The sequence below is a fragment of the Oryctolagus cuniculus genome, chromosome 1, assembly GCF_051225735.1.
Source record: "Oryctolagus cuniculus isolate XC-2025 breed Fujian yellow rabbit chromosome 1, ASM5122573v1, whole genome shotgun sequence".
In the NCBI taxonomy this organism is placed as follows: Eukaryota; Metazoa; Chordata; class Mammalia; order Lagomorpha; family Leporidae; genus Oryctolagus; species Oryctolagus cuniculus.
Genome location: NC_142867.1, coordinates 15,735,520 through 15,756,725, shown reverse-complemented (window position 1 = coordinate 15,756,725; position 21,206 = coordinate 15,735,520). Strand labels below are relative to the sequence as shown.

The 21,206-nt window shown below is 35.8% G+C and overlaps 3 protein-coding genes across 3 annotated transcripts; all 3 read left to right on the top strand.

The window, feature by feature from the left end:
- The first annotated feature begins 1,295 nt into the window (after positions 1-1,295).
- Positions 1,296-2,255, top strand: LOC100351721 (olfactory receptor 8K3-like). The gene has a single exon (XM_002708945.3). The coding sequence runs from the start codon at positions 1,296-1,298 to the stop codon at positions 2,253-2,255; it is 960 nt and encodes a 319-aa protein (XP_002708991.3).
- An 8,164-nt stretch (positions 2,256-10,419) lies between these two features.
- On the top strand, positions 10,420-11,379 carry LOC100342516 (olfactory receptor 8K1). Its single transcript, XM_002709133.3, has one exon. The coding sequence runs from the start codon at positions 10,420-10,422 to the stop codon at positions 11,377-11,379; it is 960 nt and encodes a 319-aa protein (XP_002709179.3).
- Positions 11,380-18,940: 7,561 nt separating this feature from the next.
- On the top strand, positions 18,941-19,888 carry LOC100342267 (olfactory receptor 8J3). The gene has a single exon (XM_002709132.3). It carries the CDS (start codon positions 18,941-18,943, stop codon positions 19,886-19,888), a length of 948 nt encoding a protein of 315 aa, XP_002709178.3.
- The last annotated feature ends 1,318 nt before the right edge of the window (positions 19,889-21,206 follow it).

Sequence of the window (21,206 nt, the reverse complement as noted above, 5' to 3'; positions counted from 1 at the left end):
GTTTTCCATGCCTGAAATACTCTCATGGGCTTTTCAGCCGGATCTGCATGCCTTAAGGGCTGATTCTGAGGCCAGAGTGCTGTTTAGGACATCTGCCATTCTATGGGTCTGCTGTGTATCTCACTTCCCATGTTGGATCATTCTCTCCCTTTTTGATTCTATCAGCTAGTATTTGCAGACACTAGTCTTGTTTATGTGATCCCTTTGGTTCTTAGTCCTATCATTATGATCAATTGTGAATAGAAATTGATCACTGGGACTAGTGAGATGGCATTGATACATGCCACCTTGAGGGGATTGAATTGGAATCCCCTGGTATGTTTCTAACTCTACCATTTGGGGTAAGTCAGCTTGAGCATGTCCCAAATTGTACATCTCTTCCCTCTCTTATTCCCACTCTTATATTTAACAGTGATCACTTTTCAGTTAAGTTTCAGCACTTAAGAAGAATTGTGTATTGATTACAGTATTCAACCAAAAGTATTAAGTAGAACAAACAAAAAAAAATACTAAGAGGGATAACATTTCAAGTTGCTCATCAACAGTCAGGATGAGGGCTGATCAAGTCACCGTTTCTCATAGTGTTCATTTCACTTTAACAGGTTTCCTTTTTGGTGCTCAGTTAGTTGTCACCTATCTAGGAGAACAAGTGTTATTTGTCCCTTTGAGATTGGCTTATTTCACTCAGCATAATGTTTTCCAAATTCCTAACGGGGATCAGTTTTCAGTTAAAATTTAAACACCTAAGAATAATTGTGTGTTAATTACAGAACTCTGTAATACTATTTACCTTTTAAAATTTTGTTTACATATTTAATTTAACTTTATAAGTAATTACATAACATCTCTGTCTATCATTGGTCTATTTTATCGATGTTTTTCAAACTTAGCAATATTGATACCTTGGGTTGGTTGTTTTTGTTATACAGATGTTGGACAAAGTAGGATTTTAGGAATTTAAATGGTTTCTAATAATTAGGATAAACTGCAGCCAATCTCCCAGCAGTGACAAAGAAAATGTCTTGGATATATTATTTGGTGAGTAAAATCAACCCAAGTAGAGAACAATTAACCTATACCTGTCTATGTCTCTTCTTTACAAACACAAACACACACATACACACAAATATCCTTATCTGTGACAGATTGGTCTATTTTCAAATATCATAAATTAGAAAGTTTTTATGTATCTTACTTGTAATGGTTTTGTGTAATAAAAAATTCACCATTTAAAACAGAAAAATAATTGAATGCGATGATATCTTTATCTGGTATAGGTTTTCTGATCAACCTGGATGGAAAAACATAACCTCACAGTGGTGAAGGAATTCATTCTGATGGGAATCACAGATCGCCCTGAGCTGAAGGCCCCATTATTTGCATTGTTCCTCATCATCTATCTGATCTCAGCAGTGGGCAACCTGGGTATGATCATCCTCACCAAGATAGACAGCAGGCTACAAACACCCATGTACTTTTTTCTCAGACACCTGGCTATTACAGATCTTGGTTACTCTACAGCTGTGGGACCCAAAATGTTAGTAAATTTTATTGTGGAGCAAAACATAATACCCTATTATTTTTGTGCTATACAGCTAGCTTTCTTTCTCCTGTTCATTGTTTGTGAACTTTTTATTTTGTCGGCAATGTCCTATGACCGCTATGTGGCCATCTGTAACCCTCTGCTCTACACAGTCATCATGTCAGAAACGGTATGTCACATACTGGTGGCAATCCCCTATCTCTACTGCACATTTGTGTCTCTTCTAGTCACCATAAAGATCTTTAATTTACCCTTCTGTGGTGACAATGTCGTTAGTCATTTTTACTGTGATAGTCTCCCCTTGCTATCTTTGCTCTGCTCAAATACACACGAAATAGAGTTGATCATTCTGACCTTAGCAGCTGTTGATTTGATTTCTTCTCTGCTGGTGGTCCTTGGGTCTTACCTGCTGATCCTAAGAGCCATTCTCAGGATGAACTCTGCTGAGGGCAGACGCAAAGCTTTTTCCACCTGTGGATCTCACCTGACAGTGGTCACCGTATTCTATGGGACTTTGATATTTATGTATGTGCAACCCAAATCTACTCATTCTTTTAACACTGATAAAGTGGCTTCCATATTTTACACTTTGGTTATACCCATGCTGAATCCTTTGATATACAGTTTAAGGAACAAAGATGTTACTTGTGCCCTAAAAAGGACATGGAATAATGTGCGCAGTATTTTTTCTTCAAGTGTGCATACAACATGATTTATGTAAGTTACATTGTGTGTGTCGGTCTCTGCTCTGTGTGCCTCTAAAATCAGGAAGAAGAACAAATAGGTTCAATATATGTTGCCTATTTTCTTGCATATGCTCTGTTTGGCCTATTGCACTGCTGCTCATATATGAATGAGCAAAATAATAAAAATATTTGCATTTTTTCTAGGGATAGATGGAGTGTTAAACATAATGGCAATTTTATAGAATATTAGATCATATCACATGGAAATGAAATTAAGCAACAAAGTGATTTTGCTGTTGGGGAGTAAGGAACTGTGGTAATTCAGAAAGAATTATGAGGAGTCTTGTGACTTATGACCTGTCAGAGTAGAATTTTTAGTATTCATGTCTGTGTGTATGTCAGCTGTTTCTATATTAACTCCCATAAATTTCTTGCTATATTTGGAGTTGTATCTAAAATCAGTTATTTACGTGACCTGTGATGATTTTAATGGTTGTAAATGTACTGAAATAAAAATTATCCAAACATTCGAATATAATTACTTTCTTAACAATGTGAGTTGAACATATTTCATTATTCAATGATTCAAATATTGTAGTAAGTATCTGACTTTGTCTTAGCCTTCTAATTTTGACACTAGGGGACATATCAGTTTAGATAGATTTTTTAAAATTTATATAACTTCTCAGGTTAGTGTTTTTACTATAATATTTGACCCTCATTATTAAATGATTTTTTGTTTCATATATTTGTTTCTTTAATTATTTTAGTAACTGGCTTCCCATATTTTATAATGTGCTCAAGTGTTTTCATAATTTGAGGAATGATGCATATTCTATGATGAATTAAATTTTTGGCTCACTTTCTTTGTGTTTACATATCTCAATTTTGAATAAATGTTGAAGATTAACTATTTTTTTTTGCTTTTTCCCCATTTAAGTACTTCCATCAATTGTTGGGATATGAGAGACAAAAAGAAAACAATCAGATTATTGTACAATATCATATTTCTAGTCCATCGTTGGGAAGTGTTTCTTGGTGGTTACAGACTTAAACTATCACAAGTGAGGTCTGATGTGTAGGCAAAGATGTAATTATCTTGCCTAACACAGGACAGAATTGTTCCGTGTAACTCCATACAATGTCTCATGAATATTTGCTAACTTAAAAAAAATCCTAAGATATTTTCTTAGTTTATCATAGTGAAATAAAATTCCACATGCTGTCAATGCAAGTTGCTTAAATATCTTTTAATGGATTGAAATATAGAAGTATATAGTACATTGTTTATGAGGATAAATATCATCATATTGTTCATGCAATTAAAATGAATCTTTAAGATAGTCCTAGGAGCTACAGGTTAGTAATGATATTTCATACTTATTGGGTACTCTATGATAGATATTCTTCTAGTCTACATTAATTTGGTCATCACCGCATCAGTGAATAGAGTTCATCAAGATATTAGGTATTGGAGCTAGTTTTCAAAGTGAGATTATCTGGGTCCAGATATTTTATTCTTAACAACCATCCAATATTGTCTCTTTTTTTTATTTTTATTTTATTTTTTTTTTTGACAGGCAGAGTGGACAGTGAGAGAGATAGAGAGAAAGGTCTTCCTTTGCCGTTGGTTCACCCTCCAATGGCCGCCGCGGCCGGTGCGCTGCGGCCAGCGCACCGCGCTGATCCGATGGCAGGAGCCAGGAGCCAGGTGCTTTTCCTGGTCTCCCATGGGGTGCAGGGCCCAAGCACCTGGGCCATCCTCCACTGCACTCCCGGGCCACAGCAGAGGACTGGCCTGGAAGAGGGGCAACCGGGACAGAATCTGGCACCCCGACCGGGACTGGAACCCGGTGTGCCGGCGCCGCTAGGCAGAGGATTAGCCTAGTGAGTCGTGGCGCCAGCCAATATTGTCTCTTAATATTATTTTTCTTCTTCATTGATGTCAGTCTGAGATGATAAAGAGTGAAATCCCACATTGGCAGGTGTCAGATTAGAAGAGGAGACTCTCAGGGACTAGTTTAAAGATTAAAAAATTCTGGGACTTTAATGTAGGGTGTGGTAACCCTGGTTTGTAATATTGCATTTTTACTTGAGTTTTGTTGAGTAGCAGCTTTAAAATATCCTTACCCACCCCATCCTTACACACATCCAAGCAGTAGGTAAATAGGAGTGGTGATTGAAATGTTAATTAATTCAGTTGTAGTAATCACTATATGTATACTCTAGACATGGAAATATATTTTATTTATTTGTTGAATATTCCAAATAAAATAAAGTATAATGAATGCCTAAGACTTTGCTAAGCATAGAAAATAAATTATACAAATATATAATTAATTAATAAATAATCTCTAAAACATCAGCTAACAATTCCATTTTAGATGAGTAACAGTGCTAATATAGAAAATCATTACAAACTGGATGGGTATAGATAGGTTGAACAGATTTTTAATAAATTGTAGAGAAATTATTCACATTTAATAATTAAGAATATTCTAAACAAGAAATAATCAACTTGTTTCCTTGATTTCTGTTCTGAGAAATTCGGCCACTTTTCAGAAAGGAAGCTTAAAGTGTAGCAGATTTTTTAAAAGGTTATTGCTGTTGATTCAAAGGGAGAACTCTACCAGGGTGAAAAATAATAGAAAAATTCTCCTTCCCCAAAACGGTATGCCTGTGAGGCTTTAATGTAGTCTCTATTATCATTTCTTTCTTGAAATTGAAACATTTTATGTGAGCCTCTACTATTTGGGGTAATAATTTAATAATAAGCACACTGGCTCCTATATTGTTGAGCTTCTGATGCAACAAAAATGAAAGCCACCATGCTCTAATATTAGAAAACTGATTTTGAATTCTGCTGTTTTTATTAACCAGTATTTTTGAGCATTACTTACATGACCAAATAATATCTAAATGACACAACGGAGATAGAAGAAACACTGCAAATCCTTGTGAAGTTTGGGCAATATATTATTCCTAGTTGGGTGGTTCATACAGGCTAGAATGAGAAGAATATTTTCTCCAATAAAATGTAAGTTTCTCAAATAAAAAGAGCTTGATGATTATTTATGAAATAATGAGTGGGTAAGAATTGTTATTTGGGGGACTGGTTTTGTGGTGCTGTCACCTGTGATGCTGGCATCCCATATCATTTTGTAAGTTATGTTATCTTGGTACTTTTCTTATTAAAAATAAATATATTATAAATGCAAATTGAAATATATGTTAATATTGAGGGGATGGAAAATTTTAAATTTGTTTAATTACTAAAAAGTGGAAAAACTCCATGAAATCTGTGAGTGTAACAAGTCAATTAATGAAATTCTGTATACATTTTCAAATACAAGGAAACATAAGTATTACTCTGTTATAAAGATTTATTTATTTTATTTGAAAGGCAGACTTACAGAGAGAGAGGGATGGAGACAGAGAGATCTTCCGTCCACTGATTCACCCTGCAAATGACCACAATGGCTGCAACTGTCACATACCAAAGCCAGGAGCCAGGAGATTCTGCCAGGTCTATCACATGGGTGCAGAAGACCAAGGATTTGGGCCATCTTCAGCTGCTTTCCAAGGCACATTAGCAGGCAGCTGGATAGGAAGTGGAGCAGCCAAGAAGTGAGGAATCAAACCAGCATCCAAATGGAATGCTGTCACTGTAGGAGCTGGTTTAACTTGCTACACCAGAGCGCTGGCCCCCAGAACTATTCATAATTACCACTCCTATATCAGGAGAAATAGCAATATTTCATAAGTATAATTGATTTTGAGTCACATAAAATACTAGTCATCAAATAAAATCTCATAAACTCCATTTCTCACTTGCCACATCCTACAAATGCCTGAAGTTATGCTAATGAACCAAGATCTTGGTAAAGTATGGGTGAGTGGGATTAACTGATTTTAGCTAACATCATATTTTTGAAATTTCACAAAGATATATTATTTTGTGATTTCAGTACTGAAGCCCAACTCATAGCCTTGGAAATACAAAGGAAGGAATTTAAAATTTGAGTTTCATTAGCTTCATGATATCTCTGCTCCTCCATTTAAGAATATCCACACAAATCATCAGAAAAAAATAGAAGTGCATTAAAAAATCTGTGATAAAATAAAGCAAATAAAATAAATAAATGTAAAATAAAGTCTACCAATTATATATTAACATTTATAGAATTTTGCTATCAATGGACATATTGCAAACTAAAGTATCACTATTTAGAGATTTACCTATGCAATAACACAAGGATCATAATGCTTTAGATACCAATTTCATGGCACTACATAATCTTTATGATGATGCAGCATTTCCTTTTCAACTCACAGAAGTGGCAGTGTTCACAGAATCTCATTTTCCACCCACTTTAAACACTTATCACGCTCTACATTAATAAATTATGTTTTCAATTTTTTAAAATGAGTATATTCTCAGTCTTGTTTCCATTGCATATTCTGATGCCAAAACACATTGCAAATAAAAGAATCCCTAGAAGAAAACCTATATTTAGATAAAATGTTGTTGTTACCATTGTTGTTTTGTAAATCTTTTGCCAATCTCCGCCTTTTGATTGAGCTCTATTTCATTTGCTTATAAAGTAATGATAGATAATGAAGAACATATTTTTGACAATGTTATTTGTTTCTTATATGGCATATATTTTTGTTGTTATTCTTAACATATTCCTTCATTACAAGTTCCCACTTGAGTTTCTTGCCAAACTTTTAAATATGTAGGTATGCACAGACTGCCCAAAAATCACATAAAAATGGCACATGAAAGCTGAACAATTCCCAGGGATTATACTGGAAAGGGAGACATTTGATTCCAAAAAAGCCAGATTATACTGTTCTCATTCCATGCTTGGGTAATCTGTGGAGAACTCAGGGGAAAAGTTCTTTTGGATTCCTTTAATAGCTTGAAAACAATTCTCAAACAGAGACTTTGGAAGTTTGTTTAAAACATTCCTGAGGAAAATAATACAAAACTAAACAACAAACTAAACTAAATTTCACAATCATTATCATAAAAGTCACAATGTGCAGTATCTAATCACATAAACTAGAAATATCAGAAAACCAAAGCATGTAACTTTATTGAGGAGATAATAGTTTTACTGATCTGAAACTATTTTAAAACTTACTGAATAAGAGTAAAATAAATAAAATTTCATTTTATTATTTTAAAGCCCTTGCCTATATCCATGCTGAGCTGTGGTCTTTTAAATTTTTATTTGCTGAACTCTTTATTTAGTGGAGAATTAAGTCTTTGTAAACATAAATTTAAAATGTTACCTCAAAAATTTAAAAATTAAAATATTTAGAAATACATATTCTGAAATGGCAGTGGTGAGAAAATCAGCAGGTAAGGACGTTGTAAGGCTACTATTAATATTTTCAAAATACTAGATAACTTAACAAAAACATAAACATTGTTCAAAATAATTAAGATCTGTAGAGAAGAATATACAATATCAGATATAAGCAAATGTTTCTTGAAGGAGAATACTGAGTATCAAATATTAAAAAAGAAAAATGACTTAATTCAAAAATAGTACTATATAGATTACACACAATGAAGTGAGAAATAATCTCAAATACTGAACAAAATCCATGAAAAATACTCTCAATAATCTGCAGAATAATAATGTCACCTTTCAAATTAATTTTACACAAAAGAGGAAAGGAAACATTATAACGAACAGAAAGAAATGGGAAAAAAACTTCAAGCAGCATAAATACAAAGAAAAATACACCAAAGTGACATCACAATAAAATTTCTGAAAACCATGGATAAAGAAATTTTTGGAAACAACCAGAGATAGATAAGACTTATTATAAATACATGATGAAATGGTTTCCTTCCAGAAACCAGACAGTGTTTTATCTCAACCTATAAATATATATAATATATTTATATATTATATATATAACCTTTATTCACAATGTTAAATTATCAAGTATTTTGAAAATATTAATAGTCTTATAATGTTCTTATCTGCTGGTTTTCTCATCACTGCCATTTCAGGATATATATATATATATATATATATATATATATATATCTCCATCAAAATACCCTTTAGCAATGAATGTAGTTTGAAATATCGCATATTGTGGCAGTGTTCATTCTTCCATTTACTCATAAACTGTGGGAGGGGTGGATTTGGAGGGGAGTGAGTTTACCAGATATTGTGTAACTGAATTTCTGGCAAAGATTTATTAAGTGCTATTTCCAGTGTTTAGTGACATTGCATACTTTATTTTGTTCAGTTAGACTTCGCTGTGAGAATTTTGACTTTTCCTAATGGAACATTCAGAGGATAATTAACAGATAGAGAGCACTTCCTCAGGTAATTACCTGTAATTTGTTTATCTTTCAATGCATATTAAAACTTTCACAAAATGAGTCTCAAAGGAGTAAAAGAAATTTAAATCCATTCTGAATCAACTTGTGAGGATTAAACAGCAGGAAGCTAAAGCAGCTTATCTATTACAGTAAGTAGAACCATTGATCTTTGAAAATTTCCAAGAGCATACAGCTTAAACTGGGGCCCCATCAAACATCTTGGATAAAGTTTTCTTTCTTTGCAATACACTTTCTGTCATCAATAATATTAATGTCAAGATAAACTAATTACACTTCCAATACTCCATAGTTTTCATTACTTATAAAACTTTGGTTTTGCAATTAACTACTGATTCAGTTATCAATTTAACAAGATTTTTTATCATTATATTCCTAGTGCTGCTCCTGCTCATTCTTCATTTTCTATCTACTCAGGATGTCCTTAATGGAAAGATAGCACTGTACTGTGTTTATGAGAATATATTCTGAATGATTTTATTTGAATCCTGAAGCCACCAATTATGATCAGAGTAATCTTGTAAAGTTATCCAACTCTCTGTGTTTCAATTTCTCATTTCAAGTGGAGATACTACTACTTACTTCTTGAGTAATTATGTAGATGATACAGTTAATATCTGTAAGTTTTTTGGAATTTGGCCTGCATACAATGAATTTTGTTTCTTGATGTTTAATTCTACTCTTTTTTTTTTTCCACTGGACCTCTTTTTGTGATTCTCTATTAAGTGATCATAAGTAATCAGAATGGTCAGGTCTCTGTGCAGCAGACTGGGATAATGACAAATGTGGCAAATGCAGACAAATAGGTTTCTGAGAAATTCTAAGATTAACACATGGCATTAGTTTTTTTTTTGTTTTTTTTTTGTTTGTTTTTTGTTTTTTTTTTTGTTTTGTTTTGTTTTTTTGTTTTGTTTTTTTTTTGACAGGCAGTGTGGACAGTGAGAGAGAGAGACAGAGAGAAAGGTCTTCCTTTGCCGTTGGTTCACCCTCCAATGGCCGCCGCAGCAGGCGCACCGTGCTGATCCGATGGCAGGAGCCAGGTGCTTTTCCTGGTCTCCCCTGGGGTGCAGGGCCCAAGCACTTGGGCCATCCTCCACTGCACTCCTGGGCCACAGCAGAGAGCTGACCTGGAAGAGGGGCAACCGGGACTAGAACCGGTGTGCCTGCGCTGCAAGGCGGAGGATTAGCCTAGTGATCCGTGGCGCCGGCCCAGCATTAGTTTTTGTACAAGATAAAGAAGTTGAATTTATAGTGACAAATTTTAAGACACTGACTTATAAGAAGTTTATCACAACTTGATTGATTACCAATAATTTGGAAAGTATTTTCTTTGCTTTGGTCCTTTAAATAGCCATGATAGTTGGCAATAGGTAAGGTTTATTGTTTGGATATCGATAATGTTTGTATAAATTACTTTAAAAATTCACAAGTTGAATTAAAATAGCTGTTTTCTTGCTTTTTTATTTTTAAAACTTCTATTAATATAAAGAGAACAGATTTTATGTATTTCATAGATACAGTTCTAAGAAGATAACCATATTTCCTTCCTTCCCTCCCTCAATCTTCAAGACTTGAGATAAAAAGAAATAAGTCATAGAGCAACATTAAAACAACAACGTCAAAATCTCTCTCCCCTATAATTTCAAAAATATGAGTGCAACTGCGTGTGGTTTGGGCATGATGAGCCGGAGTTTCTGCTTTTCATTTTCAATGAACGAAATGTCTCTTTATCACATTTATCGTGTTGTGAATTCTCTTAAAGGATAGCATCTCAGATATATTAAGTGTTGATGTTATACTTTACCCAGGTTGCAAGGATGAAGCACATTGAGAAACTCAATCTTACTGCTGGGACACAGGTTACTGAATTCATTATCATGGGGATCACCGATAACCCTGGACTGCAGGCGCCACTCTTCGGAATCTTCCTCATCATATACTTGGTCACAGTGATGGGCAATCTGGGCATGATTATACTGACCTATTTGGACTCCAAGCTCCACACCCCTATGTACTTTTTCCTTAGACATTTGTCAGTTACTGATCTTGGTTACTCTACTGCCATTGGCCCAAAGATGATGGTCAATTTTGTGGCAAACAAAAATGCTATTTCCTACAATTTGTGTGCCACCCAGCTAGCATTCTTTGAGATCTTCATCATCACTGAACTGTTTATCCTATCAGCAATGGCCTATGATCGCTATGTGGCCATTTGCAAACCACTTGTATACATGGTTATCATGGAGGAGAAAGTGTGTTGGGTGCTGGTTCTTATTCCTTATCTCTATAGTACATTTGTGTCACTATTGCTCACAGTTAAGCTATTTTCATTGTCCTTCTGTGGCTCTAACATCATCAGGTATTTTTACTGTGACTGTCTCCCTCTCATATCTATGCTCTGTTCAGACACTCATGAATTAGAATTGATCATTTTGATCTTCTCAGGCTGTAACTTGCTCTCCTCCCTCTTGATTGTTCTAGTATCCTACATGTTTATCCTAGTAGCTATCCTCAGAATGAACACAACAGAGGGGAGGTACAAAGCCTTCTCCACCTGTAGCTCTCATCTAACAGTAGTGATCGTGTTCTATGGGACATTATTGTTCATTTATCTGCAACCTAAATCAAGCCACACCTTTGATATTGATAAAATGGCTTCTGTGTTTTACACCCTAGTGATCCCTATGCTGAATCCACTGATTTACAGCCTACGGAACAAAGAAGTAAAAAATGCACTGAAAAGAACTTTAATGAATCTGATTAAAATGCACACATGATGCCCTAATATTCAGATGCACAATTGAACTCACAAACCATTTTCTAGTAATCTGTGAGACTAATCATAGCATCAAAGAGTAGAAATAGTTTCCCAGCCTAAGTTTCTTCTTTTTTCTGAGTGAAAAATTCCCTCTTCTATCAGCCTGTACCCTTCTCAATCTCAATAGAATAAATAAATATTGTGGCTAGATAATACAAATAAAACCTCTAAGTGATTTTCTTTTTTTTTTTTAAATAAAAGTAAATCTTTCTTAATATAAAATGGTTTTCAGAATGTGCCACACAGCAAATCTGACTGAATGCTATTTGGAAGAGACAGATTTAAACAAAAACATCTGGGCCGGTGCCGCAGCTCACTAGGCTAATCCTCCGCCTTGCGGTGCCAGCACACCGGGTTCTAGTCCTGGTCAGGGCGCCGGATTCTGTCCTGGTTGCCCCTCTTCCAGGCCAGCTCTCTGCTGTGGCCAGGGAGGGCAGTGGAGGATGGCCCAAGTGCTTGGGCCCTGCACCCCATGGGAGACCAGGAGAAGCACCTGGCTCCTGCCATCGGATCAGCGCGGTGTGCAGGCTGCAGCGCGCCAGCCATGGCGGCCACTGGAGGGTGAACCAACCGCAAAAGGAAGACCTTTCTCTCTGTCTCTCTCTCTCACTGTCCACTCTGCCTGTCAAAAAAAAAAAAAAAAATTGGAAAATTTGAGAATTAAATACATACCAGAGAAACAGAAACAGAAGGCAGAAATGGGTATGTTAAAATCACTTAACATGCAAATCAAGATGAAGATCATAAAATGAGGAAAGAAGGATGTTTTAATATGGAAGGGGTGTAATCCAGTGAAAATGCATTTATAAATATAAACACTCAGTAATATAAATCCTTACTGTGTTTCTGTATTTGCAAGACAAATATGTGGCATATATTTTTTCTGTGCATGATTTATTTTGTTCACCATAATGCTCTCCAGTTTCATCCATCTGATGCAAATGCCAGGCTTTCATTATTTTTTTATTGCTGAGTAACATTTCATATTGTGTGTATACTGAATTTTCTTATCCAGTCATACACAGCTTAGATCTAGGCTAGTCCCCTAACTTTTGCCCTTGGTTCACCCTCCAATGGCTGCTGCGGCTCGCATGCTGCGCTGATCCGAAGCCAGGAGCCAGGTGCTTCTCCAGGTCTCCCATGGGGTACAGGGCCCAAGCACTTGGGCCATCCTCCACTGCACTCCCGGGCCACAGCAGAGAGCTGGCCTGGAAGAGGGGCAACCGAGACAGAATCCGGCGCCCCGACCGGGACTAGAACCCTGTGTGCTGGCACCGCTAGGTGGAGGATTAGCCTGTTGAGCCGCAGCGCTGGCCTCACAATGGCTTTAATAGTTTTCTCTCCATCAATGGTGTATTAAGGTTCCTTTTCCCAACAAATTAACCAGCATTTGTTACTTTTATTCATTTTGAGAACAGTCATTTTCACTTTCATTGTGATTTTTATTTGCATTTCATGATGGCCAATGATACTCAGCATTTTTCCTTCTATTTGGAATCATCCATATTTCTTCTTTTGAAAAGTGTTCATTCACATTCATCTTAACTACATGGTTTGTTGTTGAACTTTTGTATTCCTTATGTAGCCTAGATATTAATTTCCTTATTCATATGAAAAGTTTGAAATGTTTTCTTTGATTCTGTCTATTATCTCTTCAATTTTGATTTTTTTCATTGCTTTGTAGAAGCTTTTCAGTTTAATAAAATCACATTTTTTCTATTTTTTTAATTTATTGCTTCTGCTTTTCGGCTCTTACCTAACAAAGCATTGCTTATGCCAACATCTTGGAGTATTTTCTGTATGTTTCATAATTTTTGTCTTAGGTTTACCTCTTTGATCCATTTTGAGTTGAATTTTGTCTAAGTTGAAAGGTCAGGGTTCTTTCAAAATCCAGCATTTGGAAATCCAGTTTTCATAGCATTACTTATTGATGAGGCTGCCTTTCCCCAGAAACTATTTTAACACTTTTTTTCAAAGATAAGTTTGTTGTAAATTCATGGATTTACTTCTGGGTGTTTTATTCTCTTCTATTTGGTCTACGTGCATTTTTTTATGCCAATGCAGTTCTGTTTTTGCTATAGTATCCCTGAAAAATGTATTGAAACCTGATACAGTGATGCCTCCAGCTTTGTATCTGTTTAAATTACTTTGACAAGTAAGGATCTTTTGTATTTCTGCATGAATTTTAGGATTATTTTCTAGTTCTGTGAAGAATTTTTTGGTATTTTGATGGGAATTCACTGAATCCATATATTGCTTGGGTAGTGTGGACTTTTTGAGTATGTTCATTCCTCTAATCCATGAACATGAAAGGCCTTTTCACTTTTTTGTATCTTCCTCAACTCGTTTCATTACTGTTTTGCAAATTCCTTTGCAGTGGCCTTCACATACTTAGATAAATTTATTCAAAACTTTTATTTTTTGTAGTTAATGTGAATGAGAGTACTCTCATAAATTCTTTCTTAGTGAGTTCATGATTGCCATATAAAAATGCTACTGATTTTTTGTGTACTGATTTTGCAACTTCACTGAATTCACTTATTCAAATAGTTTCTTGATGGAATTTTCTTTTTTTCCTATATGTGTAGAATCATGTCACTTAAAGTTAATTTTCTAGGTTATATAGAAATCTATATAAATTAGCCTAATAAAGATTTGGTCAGACTTTCAGAAAAAAAAAAGTCTTAGGTTGATAAACTGGAACAAAATTAACTAGAAAATTAGTAATAGGTATTTCATAGAAGTCACCAAGCATTAAATAAGAAATATGATTGAACCATGAAAAATGTGTAGACTAGAGAGGAGCAGAGTAAAATGTGAGTATAACTCAGCATGCAAATACTGTTTCCAAAATCTGTGCTAAGTAGGAAATAAAGCATTCTACTTCAGATTGAGATTTATAATTAGATTACCAATATTTGATATGTCATGGATTAGGTGAGCATCTGTGAAGATTTTATTAGGAGCTATGATAAATACGGCATGAATTTAGATCCTCTTTGCCAGATCCTCACACCATAGCACAGTGATTAATGATAGCTTACTGTTAAGATGACTTATAATTGATAACTTTAAGAAAAATGAATGATCTGCTAATAGAATGACATCAATGGGCCGGCGCCGCGGCTCACAAGGCTAATCCTCTGCCTTGCGGTGCCGGCACACCGGGTTCTAGTCCCGGTCGGGGCGCCGGATTCTGTCCTGGTTGCCCCTCTTCCAGGCCAGCTCTCTGCTGTGGCCCGGGAGTGCAGTGGAGGATGGCCCAAGTACTTGGGCCCTGCACCCCATGGGAGACCTGGAGAAGCACCTGGCTCCTGCCATCCGATCAGCGCGGTGCGCCGGCTGCAGCGGCCATTGGAGGGTGAACCAACGGCAAAGGAAGACCTTTCTCTCTGTCTCTCTCTCTCTCACTGTCCACTCTGCCTGTCAAAAAAAAAAAAAAAAAATGACATCAATGACCTGAAAAAATCTGTGGAGGTGAAAACATGTATTAAAGTTAACCCACATATTCAAAATTTAATTGCATTTTATGTGCGTCCGTTTTGGTCTCCTTTAGGAGCATGAATACAGAGTGGCAATACTTGGTTCACTGCCCAAGTTCCCACAATAGCAAGGACTGACCAAGACTGAAACCAGGAACCTGGGACTCTATCTAGGTCTCACACACAAGTGGCAGGAACCCAAGTACTTGAGCTATAGTCTGCTGCCTCCCAGGGTGTGCATAAGCAGTAAGCTGATTTAGAAGTGGAGATGGTACTCTATCCCAAGCACTCCTTTATGGGATGCAAGTATCCCAAGCAACTGCTTTAATCCACTGTGCCAAAATACTCATGCTTGATATTAATACATAGTTCACATTAATTCCTATGTTCAGTCCTAAGGACCATCCACTTTTTTTTTATTTTTAACTTTTATTAAATGAATATAAATTTCCAAAGTACAGCTTATGGATTACAATGGCTTCTCCCCCATAACGTCCCTCCCACCCGCAACCCTCCCCTTTCCCACTCCCTCTCCCCTCCCATTCACATCAAGATTCATTTTCAATTCTCTTTATATACAGAAGATCAGTTTAGCATACATTAAGTAAAGATTTCAACAGTTTGCTCCCACACAGAAACATAAAGTGAAAAATACTGTTTGAGTACTAGTTATAGCATTAAATCTCAATGCACAGCACACTAAGGACAGAGTAACTACTCGAAAGTGCTTAATGTGAATCTTTTTTGTGCATGCATTCTTATAAAGTAGACATTACTGTTCCATGTGAGTGCATTTATACTTTATAGAAATGTCACCATGGCATATTTGTTCACCATAAATTTTAATTTAAGGCATGTAGGGGGCAATCTTGTCTCTCTCTCTCTCTCTCTCTCACACACACACAGAATGACTCTTCAATAAGTTCATAGAAGGGTATATAATTAAAAAATTACACAAAAATTTCAAAATGTTTTACACAAAGACAAACTTGTTTAGTCAAATTTTCAATAAACTCTTTGAAGTTATCACATATATCCAGATTTTATATATATATGATATTTCTATAAATGATGTATGGAATGTCTATACATATCATATATATATGTATTTATACATCTGCAGAAAGGTCCTCTTTTTAGAAAAGTTTCATTTAATAAATATAAATTTCAAAAGTATAACTTTTGGATTGTAGCAATTTTCCCCCCATAACCACCCTCGCACCCACAAACCATCCCATCTCTTATTCCCTCTCCCATATCATTCTCCATTAAGATTCATTTTCAATTATCTTTATAAACAGAAGATCAACTTAGTATATATTAAGTAAAGATTTCAATGAATTGCACCCACACAGACACACAAAATATAAAGTACTGTTTGAAGACTAGTTTTACCATTAATTCACATAGTACAACACATTAAGGACAGAGCTCCTACATGGAGAGTAAGTGCACAGAGACTCCTGTTGTTGATTTAACAATTGACACTCTTATTTATGACGTCAGTAACCACCCGAGGCTCTTGTCATGAGCTGCCAAGGCCATGGAAGCCTCTTCAGTTCGCCAACTCCGATCTTCTTTAGACAAGGCCATAGTCAAAGCGGAAGTTCTCTCCTCCCTTGCAGAAAGGTCTTACTCCAAAGGCAAATTTTTGTCAACCAATGCATGCAAAAAAGCCATGTGTATACATTTTTTGGTGTTCTAAAAATTGCATTTGTATTTCAGGAAATTTATAGACATGTCCAAACATAATACAAAGGCTTTATTTTACAATAGCATGTTCGACTCTTCTCCAGTAGTTGTTTCTTTTCTTTTCTGAAATGTAAGCACAAAGGAAATAAGTAAAAGGATAATTTTATTTCTTGAGGAATGCATTTGGAGGACACATCCTTAACGTCCACTTTACCCCATTCTTTGAAATAATGACTATGCATATTTGGTTTTTCAAGTAAAATGGGGAGGAGCAGTTTCTGGCAGTGAGGGTGGTTTAATAAACATGGTATGTGTGCTAGTTTCACTTCTAGCCCATCAACTGCCATCTCAAAAAGTCTGTGCAATAATGAGCTGAGAATTGAAATGAGGTACTTGGACAATAACACACTAATATCAGTGTCCCTTATCTGTCTTTGAATTGAACTCATTTCAATAACATTGGCTCAAACTCCCAAGAAGCAAACACAAAGGGTGTTCCTTTAGATTCCTACAGGGATGCTTTGTTAAAGAGCACATCCCTGGTGCCATCTTCCCCAAGGGTATAAAAAGCAATGTGAGGATCCTGGAGTCACCTGTCTTTCGGAGTTAGGGTCTAAGTGTTTAGAGACCCAGCCACCCACTTTGCTGCAGCTGCGAAGAGACACTCACTAACAACCTGAATTAGATTCTCCCTTCGAGGTGGGTAGGAAGTATTGATCTCATTCTTGTTTATTAGCCTTTTTAAACAATTCAAAGCCATCTCTTAAAATGAACCATTTCACTTTTATTTTAGAAAGCACTTGGAATTATATTTAATCAAAGAACATAATGTTTAAACTTATGTCACTTTCTAAGATTTATGACTGATTTTGAAATACAAAGTGTCAATTTTTTTTCCTAATTAAAATGGGCATCATTACGCCTTACATATTTAAGCAAATTTTATCTTTACTGAAATGATGGGTGTTTGCTCACTAATATTGTTTTATTTTAGTTTTATGTTTGCAATGTTATCTAAATTCAAAAATGAATGCTTTAGAGGATAACCTGTGAATAGAAATAGGATACACATCTACTGAAAATCTCAAAATGGAACTATAGATCACCAATATTCTAAGGAAAAAAAGTACATACATCTCATAACATACATATGCATGCATATATATACACTTATATTCAATACAGCAATGGAAATGTTTAGATAAGTCATTTATTTTACAGGAGAAATCTGCCAACATTTTAGCTGAGTAGATGGATTCCATTAGATATCAAAAAGATAACATACCATTTAAGGAGAGTCATTTGTGTATGCAGGAGGAAGATGTGATATGAAAACTGCAAAGGGGATAGTGCTGTGGCATAGCCGGTAAAGCCGCTGCCTGCAGTACCAGCATCCCAAATGGGCACCGGTTCAAGTCCTGGCTGCTCCACTTCTGATCCAGCTCTCTGTTATGGCCTGGGAAAGCAATGGAAGATGGTTCAAGTCTTTGGGTCCCTGTACCCACGTGGAGACCCTGAAGAAGCTCCTGGTTCCTGGCTCCTGACTCCTGGCTCCTGGCTCCTGGCTCCTGGCTCCTGGCTCCTGGCTCCTGGCTTCAGATCGGTGCAGCTCCAGCCATTGTAGCCATCTGAGGAATGAATCATCAGATGGAAAAAATCTCTCTCTGTGTACCTCTGCCTCTCTGTAACTTGAATTTCAAATAAATAAATAAATCTTGGAAAAAAAAAAAAACTACAGAACCCTAGATTCCTGTTTCGATAAAACAGAAAATCTATCACATTATCAACAGGAAAATTCCTGGTCCTCCTTAGTTCACCTAACCTAAAATACAATCCTCTAAAATGAACTTTGTTTTTAATCTCCATTACACTATAATCCCAAGATAAGACAGCTGGACTTAATTGAAGTAGAATATGAATGAGTAAGGAACATATTAGGAGTTTTGTTTACAAATTGAAATAGATTTTTAATCACCCTACCATGAGCTGGGTTGGCATTTCACAAGCACTTGCAACCCTAACTATACCAGTATATTGCAGACTTAAATATTAGTTGGCCTATGTGGTAGAAATATGCTTCATAAGCAGCTAAAGCTTAAAATGTCAAAAACACCATTCTGATCACTTGTTCCATCTTACTTCTAGAATTCTGACACCCAAACAACGGGAAACTGAAATTATTAGACCTAAAATCTCGAGCTGAGTAACTGAAGCAGATTAATACATAATTCAAGGAACCTTCAACAAGTAATTGACCTTGCTATCTAATAGCAACCCCAGAAAGTAAGTCTTAAAGTTAGTAACCACTTCTTTTCTTCCTCAAACAGATGAAGTTCCCACTCCTGCATGGCTCCTGGAAATTTGAGCCAGGTCACTGAATTTATTCTTATAGGAGTCTCAGAGCGTCCAGAGCTGCAGCTCCCCCTCTTCTGTGTGTTCCTGGTGATCTATGGTCTGACCGTGGTGGGGAACCTGGGCATCATCACCCTCACCAGCGTTGACTCACGACTTCACACCCCCATGTACTTCTTCCTCCGACATTTGGCTATCATCAACCTGGGCAACTCTACAGTCATTGCTCCTAAAATGTTGATCAATTTTTTAGTGAAGAGGAAAACTACATCCTACTATGAATGTGCCACTCAGCTGGGTGGATTCTTGGTTTTCATTGTGTCTGAGATCTTCATGCTGGCCGTGATGGCTTATGACCGCTATGTGGCCATTTGTAATCCCCTGCTCTACATGGTGGTGGTATCTCGGCAGATCTGCCTGCTGCTCGTTTCCCTGACGTATCTCTATGGCCTCTTCACAGCTATCATGGTTTCATCTTGTGTGTTCTCTGTGTCTTATTGTTCCTCCAATGTCATCAATCACTTTTACTGTGATAATGTGCCTCTCTTAGCTTTATCTTGTTCTGATACTTATATTCCAGAAACAGTAGTCTTTGTATCCGCAGCTACAAACTTATTTTTTTCTATGACTATAGTTCTCATATCTTATTTCAACATTGTCTTGTCCATCCTAAGGATACGTTCAACAGAAGGAAGGAAGAAAGCCTTTTCCACCTGTGGCTCACATATGATGGCAGTCACAGTGTTCTATGGGACACTGCTGTTTATGTATTTACAGCCTAGAAGTAATCATTCATTAGACACTGATAAAATGGCCTCTGTGTTTTACACTCTGGTGATCCCTATGCTGAATCCCATGATCTACAGTCTGAGGAATAAGGATGTGAAGGCTGCCTTACAGAGACTCATGGCAAGTCCGTGCTATTCCTTTAAGTCAATGTAATTTTAGAAACATGTAGGTAAATGAAGAAGTGGTTAAGATTAAGCTTTAAACACATCAGAGAGCAAAAGAAGTTTGATGGCTGACTTACAATTTTTCCAGAAATCCGGAAAAGCAAAAGATTCTAGGAGTTGGAAAGTACTGAATTTGAGTAACACACTGGGGATCTCTGAGTTATGAGAGTAGCACAGTAGCAAAGATGTTCTTCACTAACTTTTTCTGGTAATAAGCAGGTAGCTGGTTTGGAAGAAATGTTTCAGGAGTTATGAGAGAGATATTTATTAAGATTACATCAATGTGGACAGAATAATAATATATGGATGGGAAGTCAAACATATACTACCAATAAGTATATTTTGAAATCTTATCAGAGTCAGAATACATTTGAAATCATTCTATTTCAAAGAACATTGTTTAGATAATTTAGATGATTTTAAATGAAATCACCCTGTATCATCACAGAATACATTTTCATTTTCATGCTGTATTTCATTTGCAAGCATACTGAATTCTATAAAGATTTTCCTTTCTTCATGCTCTAAGCATCATTCTATTTTAGCATATAAAATAAGTGTCTTGTATTATGATATTATTACACATTTAAAAAGAAATTATCCTGAAAGTTTCTTACATAATTAGAAGAAACATTTAATTGTTTTTATAAAAATAGTTTATATTTTCTGATAGTTCTTAATTATTGAGTATGCACCTAAATCTGTTGTGCACCTTTGCATTTATATAGGAGGAACACAGCCATCTCTCAGAACTATTGTATCAGAATAATATAATCAAGGTCATATTTTAATAAGCTTTATGGAGGAGTCTACAAGATAACTTTAAACATGAATCTTGACATTTAATCAAATAATTAGACTGGGAATAGCACATTAACATTATATATGCATGTTCACTATACTTGTGAGTCACTGTGCTAAAGAGTTTCTTCAAGTATAGTGACAACATCTTTGGGCATCATGATAACAAGACAAGAAATATAGTGCTGCAAGAAAAATTAGAGATATAGAAGAGTTGTAAGTTGTATATCTTTCTGTTGCCTTAGTGTTGAAATACAGAATTTATTTTTGTGTCAACATTTCTTCACCTTGCTTTGAGATGAAAAATCGGAAGAAAGATATCATGTAAAAGTTGAAATTCTGATCTAATAATGCTCTCTTGTTTCAGTACCACCCCATGCCCATTTAAATTTTTATATTTCTCCTTGTTATGCCTTTGTTTGCAAGTATATGACTTTATATTCCTGAATTTTTATAAAATACATATTCAATAAGTATTACTTTGTATAAATAGGCAAGTTTAGATC